Source organism: Mobula birostris, chromosome 5 (assembly GCF_030028105.1).
Source record: "Mobula birostris isolate sMobBir1 chromosome 5, sMobBir1.hap1, whole genome shotgun sequence".
NCBI classification, from domain to species: domain Eukaryota; kingdom Metazoa; phylum Chordata; class Chondrichthyes; order Myliobatiformes; family Myliobatidae; genus Mobula; species Mobula birostris.
The window spans coordinates 168,565,769-168,587,343 of record NC_092374.1 but is presented as its reverse complement, the minus strand read 5'-3'; the positions used below and the strand labels follow the sequence as shown (position 1 = coordinate 168,587,343).

The window sequence follows — 21,575 nt, the reverse complement described above, 5'->3', positions numbered from 1 at the left end:
ACTACTTCAAAGGGAGTGTCTTGCAAGCTTGTTAAACATGATACAGTTATGGCCCATTTCATTAAGACATTCTATATGCAGGTATGAGATCTGACCAACATAGTTACCCACTTTGAATGGATTTCTAAATTACTAAATGCATTATACTCACAGTTTTGTAACATTTGCATGATATGTTCTTTGATCAGTGGGAGCACTACTTTACCACCAAGGCCACAGGCAATCCTATCCAGGGCACTCTCACCCGCAACAGCATTGCTAGATTCAGAGAAAGAGCAGTCTTTGATTCCAAGGAGAACTGATTTACTGGCAAAGCTTTCAAATGTTAAATCATGCCAAAATATTAAAAACCTATGTCTAAAGGATAGTGTCTATAACTGCTTTAAACCCAAACCCAAGTATAGAAGAACTTCCAGTAAGATGGCAGTGTGCTCTGATGCAGCAGCTTCTACAGGGTCTACCGAAAGTGTTACCGTCTTTTTAAAATGTGTTTTTTTTTTTACGATTGCAAGACCATCTTGCAGATCTATTGTATCAGCAAGTTGCTCGTTGGCAGACAAACTGAAGCAGCTGCATTTGGTGTGGACTGTGATGCTGCTTGTGACAGTGTAGCATCAGTGTATGAAGGAGATGTAAAGTCTAACAGCAAGTGATTATCAAAGTTACTTTTCTTGTGATCCCAAGATCCTGTTGAACATTGGTGGTGTGGAATGCTGCGTCCAATTCATTGGCTTATTGGCAAACGGTGGTGGGGGCTGCATGGTGTCAGTCACGGCAAGGGCTAAGACTAAAGCTGTGGTGAGTCAGTGCTGTATTCAGTGTCCGCTTGACAGTTTTCAACAAATCAAACTTCTGAAATGTTGGGGATTGTGTATCTGAATTTTGGGATTGGAAAAAGTTTCAGCTTTATTCCAATTTTAAAAGGAAAATTTTACTTAATAACTTGCGTTAATGTGGTAAATCACCATAAGGCGTATAATCAAACACATTAGACAGTGAGATATTAGAAAGGCCAGAGGGGTGGAAAACACATTTGATAAAACAAAAGTGGAGCCAGAGACAGTCACTTGGCTCCTTGCAGCTGCTCTTCCATTCACTATAGTTAAAGCTGATCTAATTGTAATGATCAATATCATTCCTCATATGTAACCACTAGCTCAAAGTTTCCCCACAAGGTATCTTCACTATGTACAGTCCAGCAAGACCTGTTAAAATTAATCCAGTTTGCATTTCAGATGGAAACGGTACACATTCTTTGAGTCACTCAGCTCTGGAGTGATTTGGGGCTCATTGTGGGTTAGATGTATGGGTCAGAATGATTTTGCAGCAATAAGTCTGTCTTGTTCCCATAAGGAGAGGGAAAATCCATCTTCTATTGAAATAACAGGCACCTAATCTAATACAGGATTATTGACAATCCCTGTGCAAGCATATGTAACCATTAGTAATTAATTTGAAAGAAATCAGAAGAAATAGTCTTGCAGTGAGCTACACAAACCGTTAGGGTAAAGAAAGAAAAGTTAGATTGCGAAGTCAAGAGTCAAATCAATTATCATTAATCTTCTTTCCTTCCATAGACAAATACATTCCGGTGTTGCCAGAATGGAAGTCACTCACACGAGTACTTTTGAATTATATCTTCCCAGTGTAAAGTATTAACCAATCAGATTTTGTGACCCTGTTGACGAGTCAAAATTAAAAATGAGACGTACTGAACGATGGTCCAGATTTGTTGGATTCAGACCCTTAACATATTTGCTATATTTAAAAACTGTCATATACGAATTACCTATCAAAGTCATCATCTTCAAGCTCATCTGAATTTGACCAGTTGTCATCATTTTCTAAATCCACCATCATTGCCAGCATCTGAGGAACTGAAGCAAGATAATTTAGGGTGAAAAAGACTGAAAATTGCAAATTGCTGTTTACAATAGCACTTGCCACTAAATAACAACTTTCGAATCATTATACATAACTGCTTATTGCTTTTATCATTCACACATGCCTGTCCAAAATTGCACACGAATAGTTTACTGTAAATAGTACTTTCTTCCTAAACACATTCCATTGAAACCATAAGATATTCAGCATTTTTTCCTACAATGTCAATTAGTATTTCAAGAGAATTTGAAAAAGCACATCCACTTGACTGGTTGTGCAAAACAAAAAAAAAAGCAGAATTACTAATTCTTAGAATGTGCAGAGATATGGTTTGTTGGTTCCACCCTTGTGCTGAGATTTTTTTTTATTTCAAAATATACTTTATTCAAAAATAAATATATACAATAAACCATTCAATAACTTTTCATCCTTTACATACGTTTCCATTATACTCAGTACATATCCCTATTTATAGCCACTCAAGATGGCAATAATGTTCAAGCCAGAACGTGAAAACATAACCAACTAACACACTTATCAATGAAGCCCTACACCTTTGAGTAATTAGAATTGATTTAATTCACATTTGTATCATACAAAACCTTCTTTTCTTCATTGCATGACCTGGAGAAACTTTCCAGCCATACTGCTATGTTTTGATTGACAACTTGGAGTCTCCATAGGATATCAAAGAACCCAGCCACATTATAACTGTTGCTAACATTACATTGTTTTCAATTTGCTCAGAATGATTGCCAATTTCCAGTAATAGTTACTGCGACTAGAAATTGAGGTGACAAAAAGATCTGGCTTTAAACATGGAAGTTGTATGGGACCAGAACATTCACTCATTTACTCTCAAGTGAGGATGTACCTTCCCCCACTGCACTGAGGCTATTTTGTGGTTTGCATTAGCTAGAGGTATTACCCAAACCCACAGCAAGCTCCTACTCTTACTTAATGTACAAATGTGCAGTTCATCAAACATGGTATATCATACACACAAAAAAACTGACCCAAGTAGGTCAAAGTAAATTTATTAACAAAGTACATAACTATCACCATATACAACCATGAGATTTGTTTTCTTGCAGGTGTGTTCAGTAAGTCCAAGAACCATAATAGAATCAGTGAAGGACCACACCCAACAGGGGAGACAAACAACCAATGTGCAAAATAGAAACTGCGCAAATACAAAATAAATAATAATAATAAAAAGTAAGCAATAAACAGATAACATCAGACAAAGTGCCCTTGAAAGCGAGTCCACAGCTCACGAGAACAGTTCAGTGCTGGGGCAAGTGAAGATAAGTGAAGTTTGCCTCCACTGGTTCAAGGGCCTGATGGTTGAGGGGTAATGACTGCTCCTGAACCTGGTGATGGAAGTCCTGAGGCTCCTGTACCATTCTCCTGATGGCAGCAGTGAGAAGAGAGCATGATTCAGTTGATGGGGTTCCCTGATGATGGATTGCTGCTCTCCTGTGACAACACTCTGTGTAGGTGTGTTCAATGGTTGGGAGGGCTTTACATCAGATGGGCTGGGCTGTATCCACTACTACTTGTAGGATTATCTGTTCAAGGGCTTTGGTGTTTCCATACCAGGCCGCGATGCAACCACTCAATACACTCTCCACCATGCATCCATACAAGTTTGTCAAAGTTTTGGATGTCATGCTAAATCTTTGCAAACTTCTAAGAAAGTAGAGGCATTGCTGTGCTGTCTTCATATTTGCACTTGCGTGCTGGACCCAAGATGGATACTCTGAAATGGTAACACCAAGGAATCTAAATCCTGTTTCCTCCTTTTGACACCAATAATCAGCTCCTTGGTCTTCCTGAGAGGGGTTGTTGTTGTGGCACCACTCAGCCAGATTTTCAGTCACTCTCCTATATTCTGATTCGTCACCACCTTTGATTCAATCTAAGGCAGGAGCCATCTCTGCTCTCCAAGACTGCTTTGAGCACACTGACTGGCACATGTTCAGGGAGGCTGCAACCGATGGTGACTCTACTAACTTAGAGGAGTACATGGCATCAGTGACTAGCTACATCAGCAAGTGCATTGATGACATCACTGTGGCCAAGACCATCACTACCCACTCTAACCAGAAGCCATGGTGACCGTGGAGGTGCGTGCGCTGCTGAGGACCTGTGACTCTGCCTTCAGAGCAGGCAACAAGGCAGCCCTAACAACAGCGAGGGCCAAAATGCCCCAGGCCATCAGAGAGGCAAAGCGTGCACAGGCCCAGCAAATTCACAGCAACTTCCAGGACAGCGGCGACATGCAGCGCATGTGGAAGGGCATACAGGACATCATCAACTACAAGACAACACCACCTGCTGTGCCGGTGATGCCTCCCTCCCAGATGCGTTGAACAACTTCTACGCTCGTTTTGAGGTGGAAAATGATGTGGCGACGAGGAAGTCCACTCCTCCTCCAAATGAACTGGTGCTGTGCCTTACTGTGGTCGACGTAAGGATAACCTTGTGCAGGGTCAACCCAAGGAAGGCTGCTGGGCCAGAGAATATTCCTGGCAGAGTGCTTTGAGGATGTGCAGACCAGCTAGCTGAGATTCTCACTGACATCTTCAACATCTCCCTGAGCAGCGCCGTCATTCCTACATGCTTCAAGGCCGCCACCATCGTTCCCGTGCCGAAGAAGTCTTCAGCGTCCTGCCTCAACGACTACCGTCCCATCGCACTCACATCCATCATCATGAAGTGTTTTGAGAGGCTGGTCATGAGGCACAGCAAGACCCCCTGCAGTTCGTGTACCGTCCCAACCATTCAACAGACGACTCCATTGCCATCACCCTCCACCTGGCCCTAACCCACCTGGACAAAAAAGACACGTACGTTCGAATGCTGTTCATAGACTTCAGTTCAGCATTCAACACAATCATTCCTCAGAAACTGACAGGAAAGCTGAGCCTACTGGCCTGAACACCTCCCTCTGCAACTGGATCCTAGACTTTCTGACTGGGAGACCTCAGTCAGTTCGGATTGGAAGCAGCATCTCCAACACCATCACACTGAGCACGGGGGTCCCCCAGGGCTGTGTGCTCAGTCCACTGCTGTTCACTCTGCTGACCCACAACTGTGTTGCAACACAAAGCTCGAACTATATCATCAAGTTCACAGATGACACGACCATGGTGGGTCTCATCAGCAAGAACGATGAGTCAGCATAGAGAGGAGGTGCAGCGCCTAATGAACTGGTGCAGAGCCAACAACCTATCTCTGAATGTCAACAAAAGAGATGGTTGTTGACTTCAGGAGGACACTGAGCAACCACTCTCCGCTGAACATCGACGACTCCTCCGTAGAGATCATTAAGAGCACCAAATTTCTTGGTGTTCACCTGGTGGAAAATCTCAACTGGTTCCTCAACACCAGCCCATAGCAAAGAAAGCCCAGCATTGTCTCTACTTTCTGTGAAGGCTGAGAAAAGTCCATCTCCCACCACATTCTACAGAGGTTGTATTGAGAGCGTCCTGAGCAGTTGCATCACTGCCTGGTTCGGGAATTGCACCATCTCGGATCGCAAGACCCTGCAGTGGATAGTGAGGTCAGCTGAGATCATCGGGGTCTCTCTTCCCGCCATTACATTTACACCACACGCTGCATCGTAAAGCAAACAGCATTATGAAGGACCCCACGCACCCCTCATACAAACTCTTCTCCCTCCTGCCATCTGGCAAAAGGCACCGAAGCATTCCGGCTCTCATGACCAGACTGTGCAACAGTTTCTTCCCCCAAGCTATCAGACTCCTCAATACCCAGAGCCTGGACTGACACCAACCTACTGCCCTCTACTGTGCCTATTGTCTTGTTTATTATTTATTGTAATGCCTGCACTGTTTTGTGCACTTTATGCAGTCCTGGGTAGGTCTGTAGTCTAGTGTAGTTTTTGTGTTGTTTTTACGTAGTTCAGTGTAGTTTTTAATATTGTTTCATGTAGCACCATGGTTCTGAAAAACGTTGTCTCGTTTTTACTGTGTACTGTACCAGCAGTTATGGTCGAAATGACAACAAAAAGGGACTTGACTTGAAGACAGTGGTGTCATTAGAGCTGGGCTTGGGGAGTAAATCTGGGGGCTAAGCACAAGGCCTTGTAGTGCACCTGTGCTGATGGAGATGGCAGAGTGTTGCCAATCTGAACTGACTGGGATCAGCAAGTTTGGAAGTAGAGGATCTAATTACACAGGGAGGCACTGAGGCCAAGGTCTTGAAGCTTACTTGAGGGGATGATAATATTGACTGCTGAGCTGTAGTTGATAAAGAGCTTCCTGACGTATGCAACTTTGCTGTCCAGATGTCCCAGGGTTGAGTGAAGAGCCAGTGAGATGGCATCTGCTGTCGACCTGTTGTGCCGGCAGGCAAATTGGAGCAGATCCAAGTCACTTCTCAAGCAGGAGTTGATAGGTTTAATTACCAACCTCTCGAAACACCAGAGTGAATGTAAGTGCTACCCGATGATAGTCACCGAGGCAAGTTACCATGTTCTCCTTGGGCACCGGTATAATTGAATCCTGGTTTAAGGTGGTGGGTATCTCAGACTGTTGAACTGACGTTAAAGATATCAGTGAACACTCTAGCCAGTTGATCCGCACAGGTCTTTAATACTCAGCCAGGTACCCCACCTGGGCTGGATGCTTTCCATGGGTTCACACTCCTAAAGGATGCTCTCATGTCAAAGACTGAAATCACAGGGTCATTAGGGAATAAAGGTTATGTAGATTTAGCACACAAGTGTCAAGCCAGGCACAGACCAGCCTCTTTCATATTCCTGCAGTGGGACATGTACAAGCTGGAGTGGGGAAGACGAAAGATTATGGTGGGTCAAGGACTGGAAAGCATTTTAAAGAAAAATGCTGGTCATTGACAGATCAAGAGAAAGGATTAAACCAAAAGCAAGCAAAATTAAGAACAAATAGCAATCAAGATTTCTGTTGAAAGAGCTGCAAAACGAATTCACCAGGTTTAAAGATTAGACAAGAAATAGGTTCAAGAGGGGGCGTCACGTGATGGCGTGGGATTGAGACGTGTAAATCCAGCTCTCCCACAACAAATCAGCAAAGTACCGTTTACACAAAACAAAGTTACTAAATATTTTCTGAAAACTACTTATAAACTTTGCAAGACTACTTTACGATATGCCTCCTAAACCGCAACAAAAGAAATCTGCTGTTGCGAAGCAGCCGCGAGAGGGGAAGAAAAAAGGGCCTACTGCAACGATGGAGCCTTGGACTCAGGTTGGATCTCCTTCGGTAGAACAGGGAGCAATGGCAGCGGTAGCGGTTTCTCCGAAGAAGATGCCGGAAATGCGTATGCGCAAAGAAGAGCGCATGCGCAAATCGACACAACTCAAACTACAAGAACCGACAGCCACTGCAATTGAAAATGACAGAATGAAAAGTCAGAATTGGATTCTGCAGAGAACACAGATGAAGAAGAGGAGGAAGAATTGGAAGCGAGTGGAAGTAAAGGAGATGATAGAAACATAAGAGAGGCTATATTGCAATTAACGGCTGAACTAAGAAAAGTAAGAGAAGAGCTTAGAGATACGAAGATGTGCTATAATAAAGCTATGGAAAGACAGGACAAAATGGATAAGAAGCTTCGGAAGATGGAAAGAGCAATGGGGCATATGAATGATAGAGTGGAAAAAACAGAAAATGATCTGCTTGTCTGGAACTCGGAAAGAAATCGACTCTTGGAGAAAGTGGACGTTGGAAAATTTCAGTAGACGTAATAATATTAAAATTGTTGGTCTTAAAGAAGGTATGGAGGGAGAAAAACCAATAGAATTTTTTCAAAGATGGATCCCGGAAGCTTTGCAAATGGAAGAGGAGGTTCGACCAATTGAAATTGAGCAGGCACATAGAGCTCTAAGACCAAAACCAAAAGATGACCAATATTCACGATCGATTTTAATAAAATTCTTAAGATTTCAAGACAAGGAAAGGATTCTACAGGCAGCTGCTCGGGCTGCCAAGGATAGAAAAGGGCCATTCATGATTCAAGGGAACAAAGTTTTTTTCTACCCTGATATAAGTTATGAACTTTTGATGAGAAGGAAGAAATTTAATCCAGTGAAAAAAACCCTATGGGATCACGGTTATCAATTTATATTGCGTTATCCTGCAACCTTGAAGATTTTTTTGCCTGGTGGAGAAAAAAGATTTTTTGATGACTACCAGAAAGTGGAGCAGTTTGTGCGAGATTCTCTGAATATTCACCAGATACAAGAACAAATCCAGGGGAGCGAGATAGATTGAAGATGAAGATTGGGTCAAAGTATGGACTTGTTGGATTTTTGAAGGTGGATGAATGTATAAATATATTATTAATTATACGAGGGGGGTAAGAAAGGTTAAAATTGGAGGAATATTAGTTGGGAATAGTAACACTAATTTTGTGTGTGTGTGTATATATATATATATATATATATATATATAATTTTTTTGTTGCAGGGGCGCTGGAAGAAGCACTGACCAATTGCTACGCTAATCATGTGTGCAAGCGTGGCTTTTGCCATGACCCGTAAAATGGAGGGGGGTAGTGTTGTGTATCTTTTCATTCACAACATTAGTGGGGGGGTATTTTGTTTTTTCTTTTTTTGTATTCTTTCTATCTTTTTTTTTCTTTTTGCCTGGAAGGTTGGGAGGGAAACACATAGCAACATGGTGAAGTTTAAAGAGATTCCCCAAGGAACTATGAGAGTTGAGAAGATAGATTGGAGTAACTTTGTTAAGAATAATGACTAATTTATTGAATTTTTTGAGTTTTAATGTTAATGGGCTTAATGGACCAGTGAAAAGAAAAAGAATCTTAACACATATTAAAAAAATGAAGATAGATTTAGCTCTTTTACAGGAAATGCGCCTAACAGAAACAGAACATCAGAAGCTAAAGAGAGATTGGGTGGGCAGTGTTGTTGCGGCTTCATTTAATTCAAAAGCGAGGGGAGTAGCAATTTTGATCAATAAAACGTTACCAATTAGAATACAAAATGTAATAACTGATTCTGCGGGGAGATATGTGATTATACATTGTCAGTTTTTTTCTGAACTATGGACTTTTATGAATATTTATGCACCAAACGAAAATGATGCAAAATTCATACAAGAAGCTTTTTTGAATTTGGCAGATGCACATGAAAAAATATTAATTGGAGGAGACTTTAATTTTTGCTTAGACCCAGTCTTAGATAGATCAACCAAGGCTGTTATAAAATCGAAGGTAGTAAATTTAACTTTATCATTGATGAAAGATTTAAATTTGATTGATATATGGAGAAGAATCAATCCTAAAGAAAGAGACTATTCGTTCTACTCCCATAGACATAAAACTTACTCAAGGACAGATTTTTTTCTATTATCAATGCATATTCAACACAGAGTGAAAAATATGGAATATAAAGCAAGAATATTATCAGATCATTCTCCTTTATTAATGACAATAATAATGGCTGATAAGGAAGAAGTGGCTTATAGATGGAGATTTAATTCAACATTATTAAAACGTCAAGATTTTTGTGATTTTATGAAAAAACAGATTCAATTTTTTTGGATACAAATTTTCATTCAGTGGATGATAAATTTATATCATGGGATGCGATGAAAGTATATCTTAGGGGCCAGATAATAAGTTATAGATCTAAAATTAAGAAAGAATATATGGCAGAACTAGATCAATTGGAAAAAGAGATTACAAAAATAGAAAAAGAATCTCAAAGATATATGTCAGAAGAAAAACAAAGGCAACTTGTCAATAAGAAGTTACAATATAATACGCTTCAGACATATAGAATGGAAGAAGCAATTATAAGAACTAAACAAAGGTATTATGAGTTAGGTGAAAGAGCACATAAAATTCTTGCCTGGCAGTTGAAAACAGAACAAGCTTCCAAAACAATAAATGCAATTAGAACAAGGGCAAATAAAATATCTTATAAACCTCTTGAAATAAATGAAACCTTTAAAAATTTCTATTCTGAATTATATCAATCAGAATCTCAAAATGATGTTAATGAGATAGAAAGGTTTTTAATCACAAATATCTCTTCCAAAATTGAATTTGGAAGAACAGAAGGGATTAGATATGCCTTTTACATTAAAAGAAGTTGAAGGATCACTCCAAAGTAATAAATCTCCAGGAGAAGATGGTTTTCCACCTGAATTTTATTAAAAATTTAAAGATTTATTATTTCCTCTCTTTATGGAACTAATACATCAAGCAGAAAAAATACATAAACTTCCAGAATCTTTTTCAACAGCGATTGTAATAGTATTGCCAAAAAAAGACAGAGATCCTATGAAACCAACATCATACAGGCCTATTTCTTTATTGAATACGGATTATAAAATAATAGCAAACATTTTATTGAATAGATTATCTAAATATTTACCAAAATTAATACATATGGATCAAACAGGATTTATTAATAATAGATAATTGGCAGATAACGTAACCCGGCTACTCAGTATAATTCATTTGGCACAAAAAAGGGACGAGAGGAGTATAGTAGTAGCCTTGGATGCAGAAAAAGCATTTGATAGATTAGAATGGGATTTTTTATTTGAAGTATTAGAAAAATATGGGTTAGGATTTTATAAATTGGATTAAAACTTTAAATTCTAACCCTAAGGCTAAAGTAGTGACAAACTCTCAAATATCAACATCATTCCAGTTAAAAAGGTCAACTAGACAAGGTTGTCCATTATCACCTGCTTTATTTGTACTGGCGATAGAGCCATTAGCAGAACTAATTAGAATTGATCCAGATATTATGGGTTTTAGAGTTAATCAGGAGGAATATAAAATTAATCTTTTTGCCGATGATGTTTTGATCTACTTAACAAACCCACAACATTCGTTACATAAATTATCTTCTAGATTGGATGAATATGGGAAGGTATCAGGTTACAAAATAAATTGGGATAAAAGTGAAATTTTACCTCTTACTAAAGGAGACTATAGTCAATGTCGATTAGTAACCCAATTTAGATGGCCGGTAAATGGTATAAAGTATTTAGGTATAAGACTTGATAATGATGTAAAGAATTTATATAAATTTAATTATTTACCACTATTGAAAAAAATTCAAGAAGATTTTGACAAATGGATGATACTACCAATAACATTAGTAGGTAGAGTCAATGTTGTAAAAATGAATATATTTCCTAGATTACAGTACTTGTTTCAAACATTACCAATTACAATTGCCACAGAAATTTTTTCAAGAGTTAAATAAATGTGTGAGAAAATTTCTTTGGAAAGGTAAAATGTCAAGAATATCATTGGAAAAATTGACATGTAAATTTGGGTTAGGAGGGTTATAACTTCCAAACTTTAAAAGCTGTTATAAAGCAAATCAACTTAGATTTATTGCATCTTTCTTCGATGATCGAAAACCAGCATGGATTAAAATAGAATTAGACAAGATAGGAGAAAATAGACCTGAAGATTTTATATATAAATGGGAATCTAAGTGGATACGGGGAAAGAAAGAATCTCCTATATTAACACATTTGATTGATCTATGGAATAAGATAAATGTTGATAATGAAACACAGAAATCTCTATTAGTAAGGAGACCTTTGTTCCAAAACAGACTTATCCTTTCACAATGGACAATCAACTTTTATATAATTGGTACCAAAAAGGGATTAAATTTATAGGAGATTGTTTTGAACGAGGTATATTGATGTCATTTGAACAATTAAAGGATAAATATAAAATATCAAATAATACTTTCTTTTGTTACCTTCAATTAAGGGCTTACTTAAAAGGTAAGCTGGGACAAACAATGTTTTTGCCAAAACCTAATGAAATTGAAATTTTAATTCAAAAAGGGAAAATTAAAAAATTTATTTCTTGTATGTATAATTTGATTCAAGAACAGACAATTAAACAAGGAACCCATAAGTCAAAGCAAAAATGGGAAACAGATCTGAATATTAATATTGATGAAACAAATTGGTCAAGACTATGTCTTGACAGTATGACAAATACAATAAATGTTCAACTTAGATTAGTACAATATAATTTTTTACACCAATTATATATTACACCACAAAAAATAAATAGATTAAATTCAAACCTATCCGATAAATGCTTTCGGTGTAATCAAGAAATTGGTACTTTTCTACATTCTACTTGGTCTTGTTTTAGAATTCAACCCTTTTGGATAAATTTAAGAGTCTTATTGGAACAAATTACTGGAACTCAACTTCCACATAACCCTGTATTATTTCTATTAGGTGATATTGAAGTGATTAAGCCGAAACTTAAATTGAATAAATATCAGAAAGAATTTATAAAAATTGCATTGGCAGTAGCTGAGAAGACTATAGCAGTTACTTGGAAATCTGATTCGTATTTAAGTATGGATCGTTGGAATAATGAAATGGCTAGTTCTATTCCACTCGAAAAAATTACTTATAATTTAAGAGATAAATATGTAACATTTTTGAATATTTGGCGCCCTGATTTACAAAAGATAGGATGGCATATTTAAGTGCTCTGATAAAGATCTTGGTCCCTTGGGGAAAGTAACGAATAATCATACCAAATTTATTTTGAATCCCATGGAGCATGTGGAAACCTTCCAATACCCAGGCGGCTCTTCTTTTTTCTCTTTATTTCTTTTTAGGTAGGACTATATATGGGGGGGGGGGGGGGAGAGGGTTAAGGGGAGGGGGGAGGGTAGATTTTATCTTTTCATGTATTCTTTTTGAAAACTCAATAAAAATTATATTACAAAAAAAAAGAAATAGGTTCAATCTTCAATATTTGATTGCATAAGATTAATGAAAGCAGTTGGTAAAAGTGGTCACGAGTGGCAGGTAAACACCTACAAAAGGCAGAGTCAGCCATAACACCGTCAAGCATTCTATAGGATCTATGCACTTCAACTCTAATCTGGAAAATGCACGACGATCAAATGAGTATTATGAAATTCCAATAAACGCCACCCATTACTTACTGGCTTGTGACACAATATTGGTATGCTTTCTTAACATGGCAGAGGCAGTCTCCGACAAAGTCACTATTACTTCTAATGCCAGCTGGCGTTGCATATTTTGTAAATTAGTGTCTGCACAGAGCTGTAGGTTAGAAAGAGCACATTACCATTAACAAACCTTTTACAAAGACCACAAAACAAAGATATTTTTTTTTTAAGGGCACAACTATCACTGGACAGTTAAATTAAGTGCCAACAGCAAATATGCATCCTGGAACGATCATCACACATCTTTCCTTCTTCCTTGTGCTAGGTACCATTTTACTAATTTATAACAATCAGTGACTAAAGTTAAAATTATTCCTTTACAGCCAACTATGTTCTAAATATCAACACACGTAAATACACAACTCATATTAAAGGTGGCGGATTATTATTTCCAAGAAAAAATAAGATTTACTGTGCAGCTGTTTTTGATTAAGCACATATATTTTGAATCTGGAAGTGATTGCTTGTCAATCTCCACACTATCAAAACTCTCCTGGAGGGCCATTTCAAAAGGAGCATTTAGGAGGCAGCAACATTACATGGACCTGAAGTCAGACAGCCCAGATGAAAAAGGTGACATCTTGCCATCCTTGTCAGACATCAGTGAACAGATGATTTTTTTAAAAAAAAAGTACAATCAGGTAATTTTATGGTCACAGTCAAAGACAGTAGCTAAATAGCTCCAGATTTATTTAATTAGCTTCTATTAAGATATCTGAACTTGTGCCTCAAGATCATTTGTCAAGGGCTTCAAATTAATAACCTATTAATTTAACAGATCTGTCACTCTACCACAGTATTCTGTGCTAGGTCATGCTAAAATAAAAGTCCCCTAAAATACTTGTAAAATTTCAAAATACAAAGCTCCAATTAGGACATCTTAAGGTATATTCATCTGTGAATACTACCCAGAGACACACAAGGAAATCAGCAGCAAATAGCTGCATGTTTGATACACAAGCACCAAATCCAAACGATTGCACTCCTGAAGAGGATACATTTATATATGCATTTACCTGCATATATTTAATTAGGATAAAGAGAAATCTTTACAGGGCTTACCTTGAGGCTCAATGTTAACGTTGGTTCAAGATGAGGGCGCAAGTATTTTGGTGTGGTGTCTGCAAGCTCCACCAATGACTTCAGCACAGAATCATCATTTTGATAACAGGAGTCATTAACAGCCTAAAAACAATGACAAAGGTGAAGGAGAAATGGAAAAGTATTATTAACATATTTGCAACCACAGTTATAAGGCCAACAAAGTAACTTATGTCAGGGAAGCACAGCAACTTGTATTTTCAAAACAAACTAATTTACAATCTAACACTTGACCTTCTTAAAAAAAGGTGTACTAGTTGATATCATTTCTAATGCCCTGACTCATTTCAAGGATAAAATGCCAAATACAAAACAGAAAATGCTGCAAAACACAATAGATAACACTTCTGGAGAGAGAAACAATTGTTTCAAATCCTGATGAATGTTCTTTGACCCAAAACATTAACCTTTGTTTCTCTCCCTCTCCATAGATACTGAGTATTTCCCATATTTTCTATTAGAACACACCCAAATTTGTTCAAGCCTACATCACCATTACACAACTCCAAGGTTCTGTACGTCCTTAATTTCCTTCACCTCTCCACAAGCATGTCTTCAACTGCCCAGGTCCCAGGCTCCACAATTCTTGCCCTCGTCCCCTCCGTCCTCGAAAATATCCTCTTCTCATCTTTTCAGCCGAGCATAGTCACCAGCTCTATTGTTCTCCGGTATTACATTAATCTGATTACATTCCTACAAAGCATCCTTGGATACTTTACCTTCGTGTTTGGAATCTCTTGATTATAAGATGCTGGTGACATACATTGCTTTTCGTGTAACATTTACTACTCAAAAGTATGCACTGCTGCATGAAAAATTAGAGATCTTTTAGAATTATGAGAGGCATAGATAGGGTAAACAGTCAAATATCTTTCCTCCAGTGCAGGAATGTCAAACAGGCTTTTAAGGTTATGGGGGTATGGGGGGGGGGGGGGGAGAGGGAGGAGGAGAGAAGAGGGAAATATTTAAAATCAATGTGAGGGGCAGGTTTTTTTTTTAAATATGAAAAAGGGCAAAGAATGGTAAGTGGCTGAGATGGGTTACCAAAGGTAGTAGTGGAAAGCAGGCAGTTTGGTGGATTTTGAAAGACTTTTAGATAAACACATGACTGTGAAGGGAATAGAAGGAATCTGATGAAACACAGAAGGAAGACATTTAGTATAAATAAGCATCAAGACTGGTACACATCATGGGTCAAATGACTTGTCCAGTGTGGTACAGCTGAAACAATGAATAATGACAACTCAAGAGTTACCTGGAAGAACAGCACTGAAGCAAGGCTTTCAGCCCAGAAACTCTATGCAGGTCCACAAATGAGTCATCTCTACTCCCTTTCCCCCACCAATATATTCAATTCCTTTCTCCTTCAAATTTGACTCATGCCCCCTTAAATATACTCATTGTATTTGCCTTAATTGCTTTATAAGGTTGCATGTTTCACATGCTAACCATTCTCTGGTTAGAATCTAACCCCCTATCTGCCTCCACCCAACTTCTCCATTAGAAGTAACTATATCAATATTGCATTTTGAATCATTAGTCAGAATTCTCTTACCAACAGCAAATAGTCAGGTTACACACATACTATTGCTCAGACCCCTTGGTTATTTGGAATGAGTTTGTTACTACAACCTTTGTACCAGTGATGATTAATAAAAAAAAAACAGATGCAGAGTGGTAAACATCATGCAGAAAGAAAAACTCCTTACCTGCAGAATTCCAGGCAGCATGTCAGCAAAGTGTTTTTGTAAGGGAGTGTTGTTCTCATTGGCCAGAACAAACGCTGCTGCAGCCCTAGCAGCCAGCATTCGAATCTAGAGGAAAGCCACGTGGATGAATTAACATGTGTGGAAAATGCACAAACTGCCTTACTCAAGTACAAAAGCAGACAATCAAAACATAAATTTACCAACACAACAGACTCCACTGACTGTGTACCTCATAACTCCTCATCTCCAATCCTCTTGGGCCATATAATGCTCTCTTCATTTCTGGTTACATGTGGACCACCCCTCATCACTCCACCACTTGTGGTCAAGCCACCAGGACCCCAAAATCCCTCATACTCTGGAATTTCTTTGAAGTTCCAACTCTCTTTGGTTCCCCTTAAAACTTAACCTCTCTATCTCTTTACATGGTGCCATAACAAGTTTTATTTGGTAATACAGATAAACCGCACCCCCCCCCGAAGTAGTCCTTTACAAAAAGTAGCAACCTACTGATATCCAAAGTACTGAACTTCTATCCACAATGTGATTTCTATACTGAACCCGTACATTAAGTTGCAATTTACATCAAGATTTTTTATTCCTAGTTATTAACAGCTAGCCATTTTAACAGCAGCTACTGAATTTGAATTTCCTTTGAACTTAAAGAATGTTTTTGATAACTACGCAAATCCCTCAGATGCACAGTTTTGTGAGAAAGTTTGCTATGAAAGGTCTGGAGTGGGGTTCCCAAGCTGGGGTCCATGGATCCCTTGGTTAATGGTAAGGCTCAATGGCATAAAAAAAGGTGGTGGGGAACCCCTGTTTTACAGTGATATGGGCCAAATGAGAGTAGCTCGGATTGAAGTCTTGGTTGGTATGGGTAACTTGGGCTGAAAGGTCTGTTTCCATGCTGTATAACTGTGAATGATTGGAATTTACCAATATATACAAAGTCAGATCCTTCAAAGATGAGCAATTCTCTTTAACCTCAAAAAAGCATTTCAATTTCTCATGTGTTGCAGCCAGAAGTAACTCACACAAGAGTTAAAAATACACGTGGACTAAGATGTTAACTGTCCTGTGCTATCACCAGTGGGATCATCAGTTGATCTGCCACCTGTCTTCAGGAGTTTCGGCCCACTTATGATCAAGACTCCCCTCGAGGTGGTGGGCCAGCAGTGCTAAAGCACCACCTCCTACTGGTGAGCTTAAAAACTTGGCATCTGCCTCTATCAGAGTTGTTGGTCACTTCCATCCAACAGATAGTCTGCTCTTCAGGTGTCTATGCAACTACTGAAGGGTTTGCAAGATATGTATACACTGACTATCTGCCCCAATACTTAGCTCCTGCTGGAAGAATATAATAGTCATTTACTTTGTTAAAACAATAAATGGGAATGAAATGCACGTCTACAAGAAAGGTCAAGGGAATTTTCATTACTCTGCTTGGAGCTCACTCCACCTCGGGAAAGAATTGCATTTACATGGCATCTTTCAGAACCTCATTATAGTTAATGAAGGTTTTCTTGGAACTAGTAGCTGGTGTAAAGGTAATACAGTGCCCCAGCTGCACACAGCCAGCTCGTGCAAACAGCAGCACAGTAATGACCAGATCGAGATTTCTTCAGTAAAATATAGTGATGGAGAATAACTTTGGTTTAACCAGGAAAATAGAGGTGAGAAGTTTATTTTCCTTGGCTGATGACATTCAAGCAAAGAAGTTAGTCTCAGAATAAGGGGCTGATGAATTCAGAACAAGGCTAGAATGTTGTTCTTAAAGAGGGAATACTCACTTCCTAGGGCTCTGGAGGCTCAGGCATTGAGCTCATTCAAAATTAAGGGAGTCCAACAGATCCAGGTTTAATGCAGGGAAATGCCATTGAGCCAGAACATAAGCCATAATGTAGCCAGAGTCAGAATCACCATGGAAACAGCCTCTTCAGCCCATCACACCTGTGCTTACCAAGCTGTCTTTTAAGCTAAGGTACTCAAATGTGAGCTTATCTTGCCAACAAACAACTTTATATTTAAAAAATACCCTATTTATATTTTCAATGAAAATGTTCACTCTTCACATGAACCACTGATATGTTAAGTTACAAAATGTTGGAGGAACTCAGCATGTCAGGCAGCACCTATGGTAAAGAATAAACATTGACATTTCAGGCCAAGACTCTTCTTCAGGAGTGGGCAGGAAGGGGGAAGATGTTTTAATAAAAAAGCAGGGGAAGGCAGACCTGCCAGAAGAGGATAGGTGAAGCAGGTGGGCATGGAAGATAAAAGTGAAGAAAGGAATATGATAGGAGGGGAGAGTGGACCATGCGAGAAAGGGAAGAAGGAGAGGCACCAGGGGAAGGTGATAGGCAAGTGAGTAGAAGAGGTAAGAGGTCTGAGTAGGGAACAGAAGAAAAGGGAAGGAGGGAGGGAAAAAAATTACTGGAAGGAGACATTTATGTGTAGGCCATCAAGTTGGAGGCTACCTAGATGGAATATGAGGAGTTCCTTCTCCACCCTGAGAGTGTACGGAATGCATCCTAGGGTACTGAAAGAAATGGCAGAGGTTATAGTTAAGGCTTTGGTGATAATTCACCAAAATTTTATGGACTCTGGGCAGGTCCCAGCAGACTGGAGAAAGGTGAATGTCACACTGTTCAAAAAAGGAATTAGGCAAAAGGCAGGTAACTATAGGCCAGTTAGTTTAACATCTGTAGTTGGGAAAATGCTTGAAACTATGAACATTATTAACTTGAATTTCCAGGTGTTCGATAAGGTGCCACAAAAAAGACTTAAGGATGCATAGAGTTGGGATACACAGGTGTTTCTCTCGCTGGCAATCAGTGGTGAGCAGTGTGCCGCAGAGATTAGTGCTGGGCCCACAACTGTTCGTGATATACATTAACGATCTGGAAGAGGGGACCGAATGCAGTGCATCTATGTTTGCTGATGACAATAAATTGAGTGGAAAAACAAACCGTGCAGAGAGTCTGCAGAGAGATATAGACAGCTTAAGTTAGTGGGCAAGGGTCTTGCAGATGGAGTACAATGTTGGTAAATGTGAGGTCATCCTCTTTGGAAGGAAAAATGGAAGATCAGATTATTATTTAAATGGTAAAAGATTACAGCATGCTATCAAGAAGGCAAATGAAATACTGGTCTTCATGCTAGAGGGATTGAACTTAAGAGCAGGGAGTTATGCTGCAACTATATAGGATACTGGTGAGGCCACATCTGGCGTACTGCATGCTGGTCTCCTTATTTGAAGGAAATACTGGCTTTGGAGGAGGTGCAGAGGAAATTCACCAGGTTCATTCCAGAGGTGAGGGGATGAGGAGAGATTGAGTTGCCTGGGACTATACTCGCTGGAATTCAGAAGAATTAGAGGAGATCCTATAGAAACATATAAAACTACGAAAGGGATAGATAGAGGCAGGAAAGTTGTTTCCACTGGTAGGTGAGACTAGAACTAGGGAAACATAGCCACACAGCTTAAATTTAGGATGGAGACGAGGAACTGCTTTTCCAGTGGTGAATCTGTGGAATTCTCTGCCCAATGAAGCAGTGGAGGCTACCTCAGTAAATATATTTAAGACAAGGTTGGATAGATTTTTGCATAGTAGGGGAATTAAGAGTTATGGGGAAAAGGCAGGTAGGTGGAGATGAGTCCATGGCCAGATCAGCCATGATCTTATTGCATGGCAGAGCAGACTCAACAGACCGAATGGTCTAATCCTGCTCCTATTTCATATGTTCTTATGTGGCACAAGAGGAGGCCATAGACAAACATGCTGGAACGGGAATAGGAACAGGAATTAAAATGGTTGGCCATCAGGAAATTCTGCTTTGTGGATGGAGTGGAGGTGCTCAACAAAGCAGTCCCCAATTTATGTTGGATCTCACCAACGTGGAGGATGCTGCATCGACAGCACTGATACATCATACAAAAGATTCAAAGGTGAAGTGCTGCCTCACCTGGAAGAACTGTTTGGGGCCCTGAATGGGGTGAGGGGGGAGGAGCGGAGGGTGGAAAGAAGTGTTTGGTGGTAGGATCCCGGAGAAGATGGCAGAGGGGGCGGAGAATAATGTATTGGATGTGGAGGTGAGGACAAGAAAAACTGTAATCCCTGTAAGGCAGTGGGAAGAAAGGGTGGGCGCAGATGTCTGAGAAATAGAGGAGATGCAGGGAAGGCCATCAATGGTGGAGGAGGAAGGGAAACTTTTCTTTGAACAAGGACATCTGATGTTCTGGAAAGGAAAGCTCCACTCTCGAAGCAGATGCAGTGAAAATAAAGTACTGTAACCAAGAAAAGCAAATAGCAATTTTACAAGAGACAGGGTGGGAAAAGGTATGGTCAAGATAGCAATATGTTTACAAAAGATGTCGATAGACATCTTCTCTCCAGAGATGGAGACTGAACAATTGAGGAAGGGAGGTGTCAGAATTGGACCAAGTGAATTTAAGGACAGGGTGGAAGCTGGAGGCAAAGTTGATGACATTGATGAGCTTAGCAAGGATACATAAAGCAGCACCAATGTAGCACAGCAAGAGTTGGGGACCATTCCCAGGGTTGACTTGGAACATGGTCTGTTCTATGTAGCCAATGTAGACATAGCTGGGGCCTATGGCTACCCCCTGAGTTTGGAAAAAGGAGATGAAGGAGAAATTGAAAGTGAGGACCAGTTCTGCCAGACAGAGGAGGGTGGTAGTGGAGGGGAACTGGGTGGGTCTTTTGTTGAGAAAAAAGCAGAGCACTTTAAGGTCTTCTAGGTGGGAGATAGAAGTTTGGAGGGAGTGGAAAGGAGTTATCCAGAGTTGATGAGGTTAGGGATGGTGTCAGAGGAAATTTTCTGACGGTCCTGAGTGGGGGCCCCTTTCAAGGGGCAAGTAAGAAGTGCCTGAAAGTTGCCATCTGGCCTCAACAATGTTGAGATCAGTCTGCCACATGACAACAGCACCCCCTTTGTCTGTAAGTTAGATGGCAAGGTTGGGATTTGTGCAGAGCATATGGAGGGCAGTGCATTCAGAGGGGTAAGGATCCAGGAGGAGAGAGGACTGCTGAAGTTGAGCTGGTTGATGTCTTGTCAGTAATTAGAGATGAAAAGATCCAGAGCAAACAGAAAATCAAGAGCGTGGTGTCTGGTTGGTGGGGAGGGTTGGAGAAGGGTGAGTAATTCTTGCCAAAGAAGTGGGCTTGGAGGTGGCGACGAAGAAAGAGCTCAGTGTTTTAGTGGGTGCAGAACTCAAGAGGTGCGAGTGAAGGGAAACAAAGGCCAGCTCCTTGTTGAGGACAGAATCCTCTGCCTCAGAGAGGGGAAAGTCAGAGGGAATGGTGAAGACAGAGCAGATTAGAGCCGGGATCAGAGGGGGCAGAGAGTGGTGACGTCTGAGGGAGGAGAGTTGGGGGAAACAGGGAAGGTAGGGAGGGAGGAGGAAGATAGATGCTCTGAGGACTCGAGAAGTGACAGGGGAGCCTGAGAGATGTGTTGTGACTGTCTATTGTATCTGGTGCTCCCGATGCTGCATCCTCTACATTGGTGATACCCAAAACAAATAAGGGGACTGGCTGGTCGAGCACCTCTTCTCCATCCACTGTAAGTGGAATTTCCTGATGGTTAACCACTAATTCCTGTCCCCATTTCTGACATGTCAGTCCACGGCCTCCTCTTTTGCCATGATGAAGCCACTCTTGGGGTGGAGGAGCAATACCTCATATTCCATCTAGGTAGCCTCCAACCCAAATTACAAGATTTCTCTTTCTTGTAATTTTCCCCATCACCCTTCCTTCCTCCCCCTGGTGCTCCTCCTCCTTCCCTTTCTCCCATAGACCACTCTTCTCTCCATCAGGTTCCTGCTGAATTCCTCC

At 40.0% G+C, this 21,575-nt stretch overlaps 1 protein-coding gene across 1 annotated transcript in view; it reads right to left on the bottom strand.

Moving 5' to 3' along the window:
* The window catches only part of kpnb3 (karyopherin (importin) beta 3), a 78,093-nt gene that overhangs the window by 31,774 nt on the left and 24,744 nt on the right, over window positions 1–21,575 (bottom strand). The window contains exons 6-10 of the mRNA XM_072258821.1: window positions 15,715–15,819; window positions 13,967–14,089; window positions 12,878–12,998; window positions 1,790–1,877; window positions 152–258 (exon numbers count right to left, since the gene is read on the bottom strand). Of these exons, the coding sequence (XP_072114922.1) occupies window positions 152–258; window positions 1,790–1,877; window positions 12,878–12,998; window positions 13,967–14,089; window positions 15,715–15,819 (544 nt within the window). The remainder of the gene's footprint in view (window positions 1–151; window positions 259–1,789; window positions 1,878–12,877; window positions 12,999–13,966; window positions 14,090–15,714; window positions 15,820–21,575) is intronic.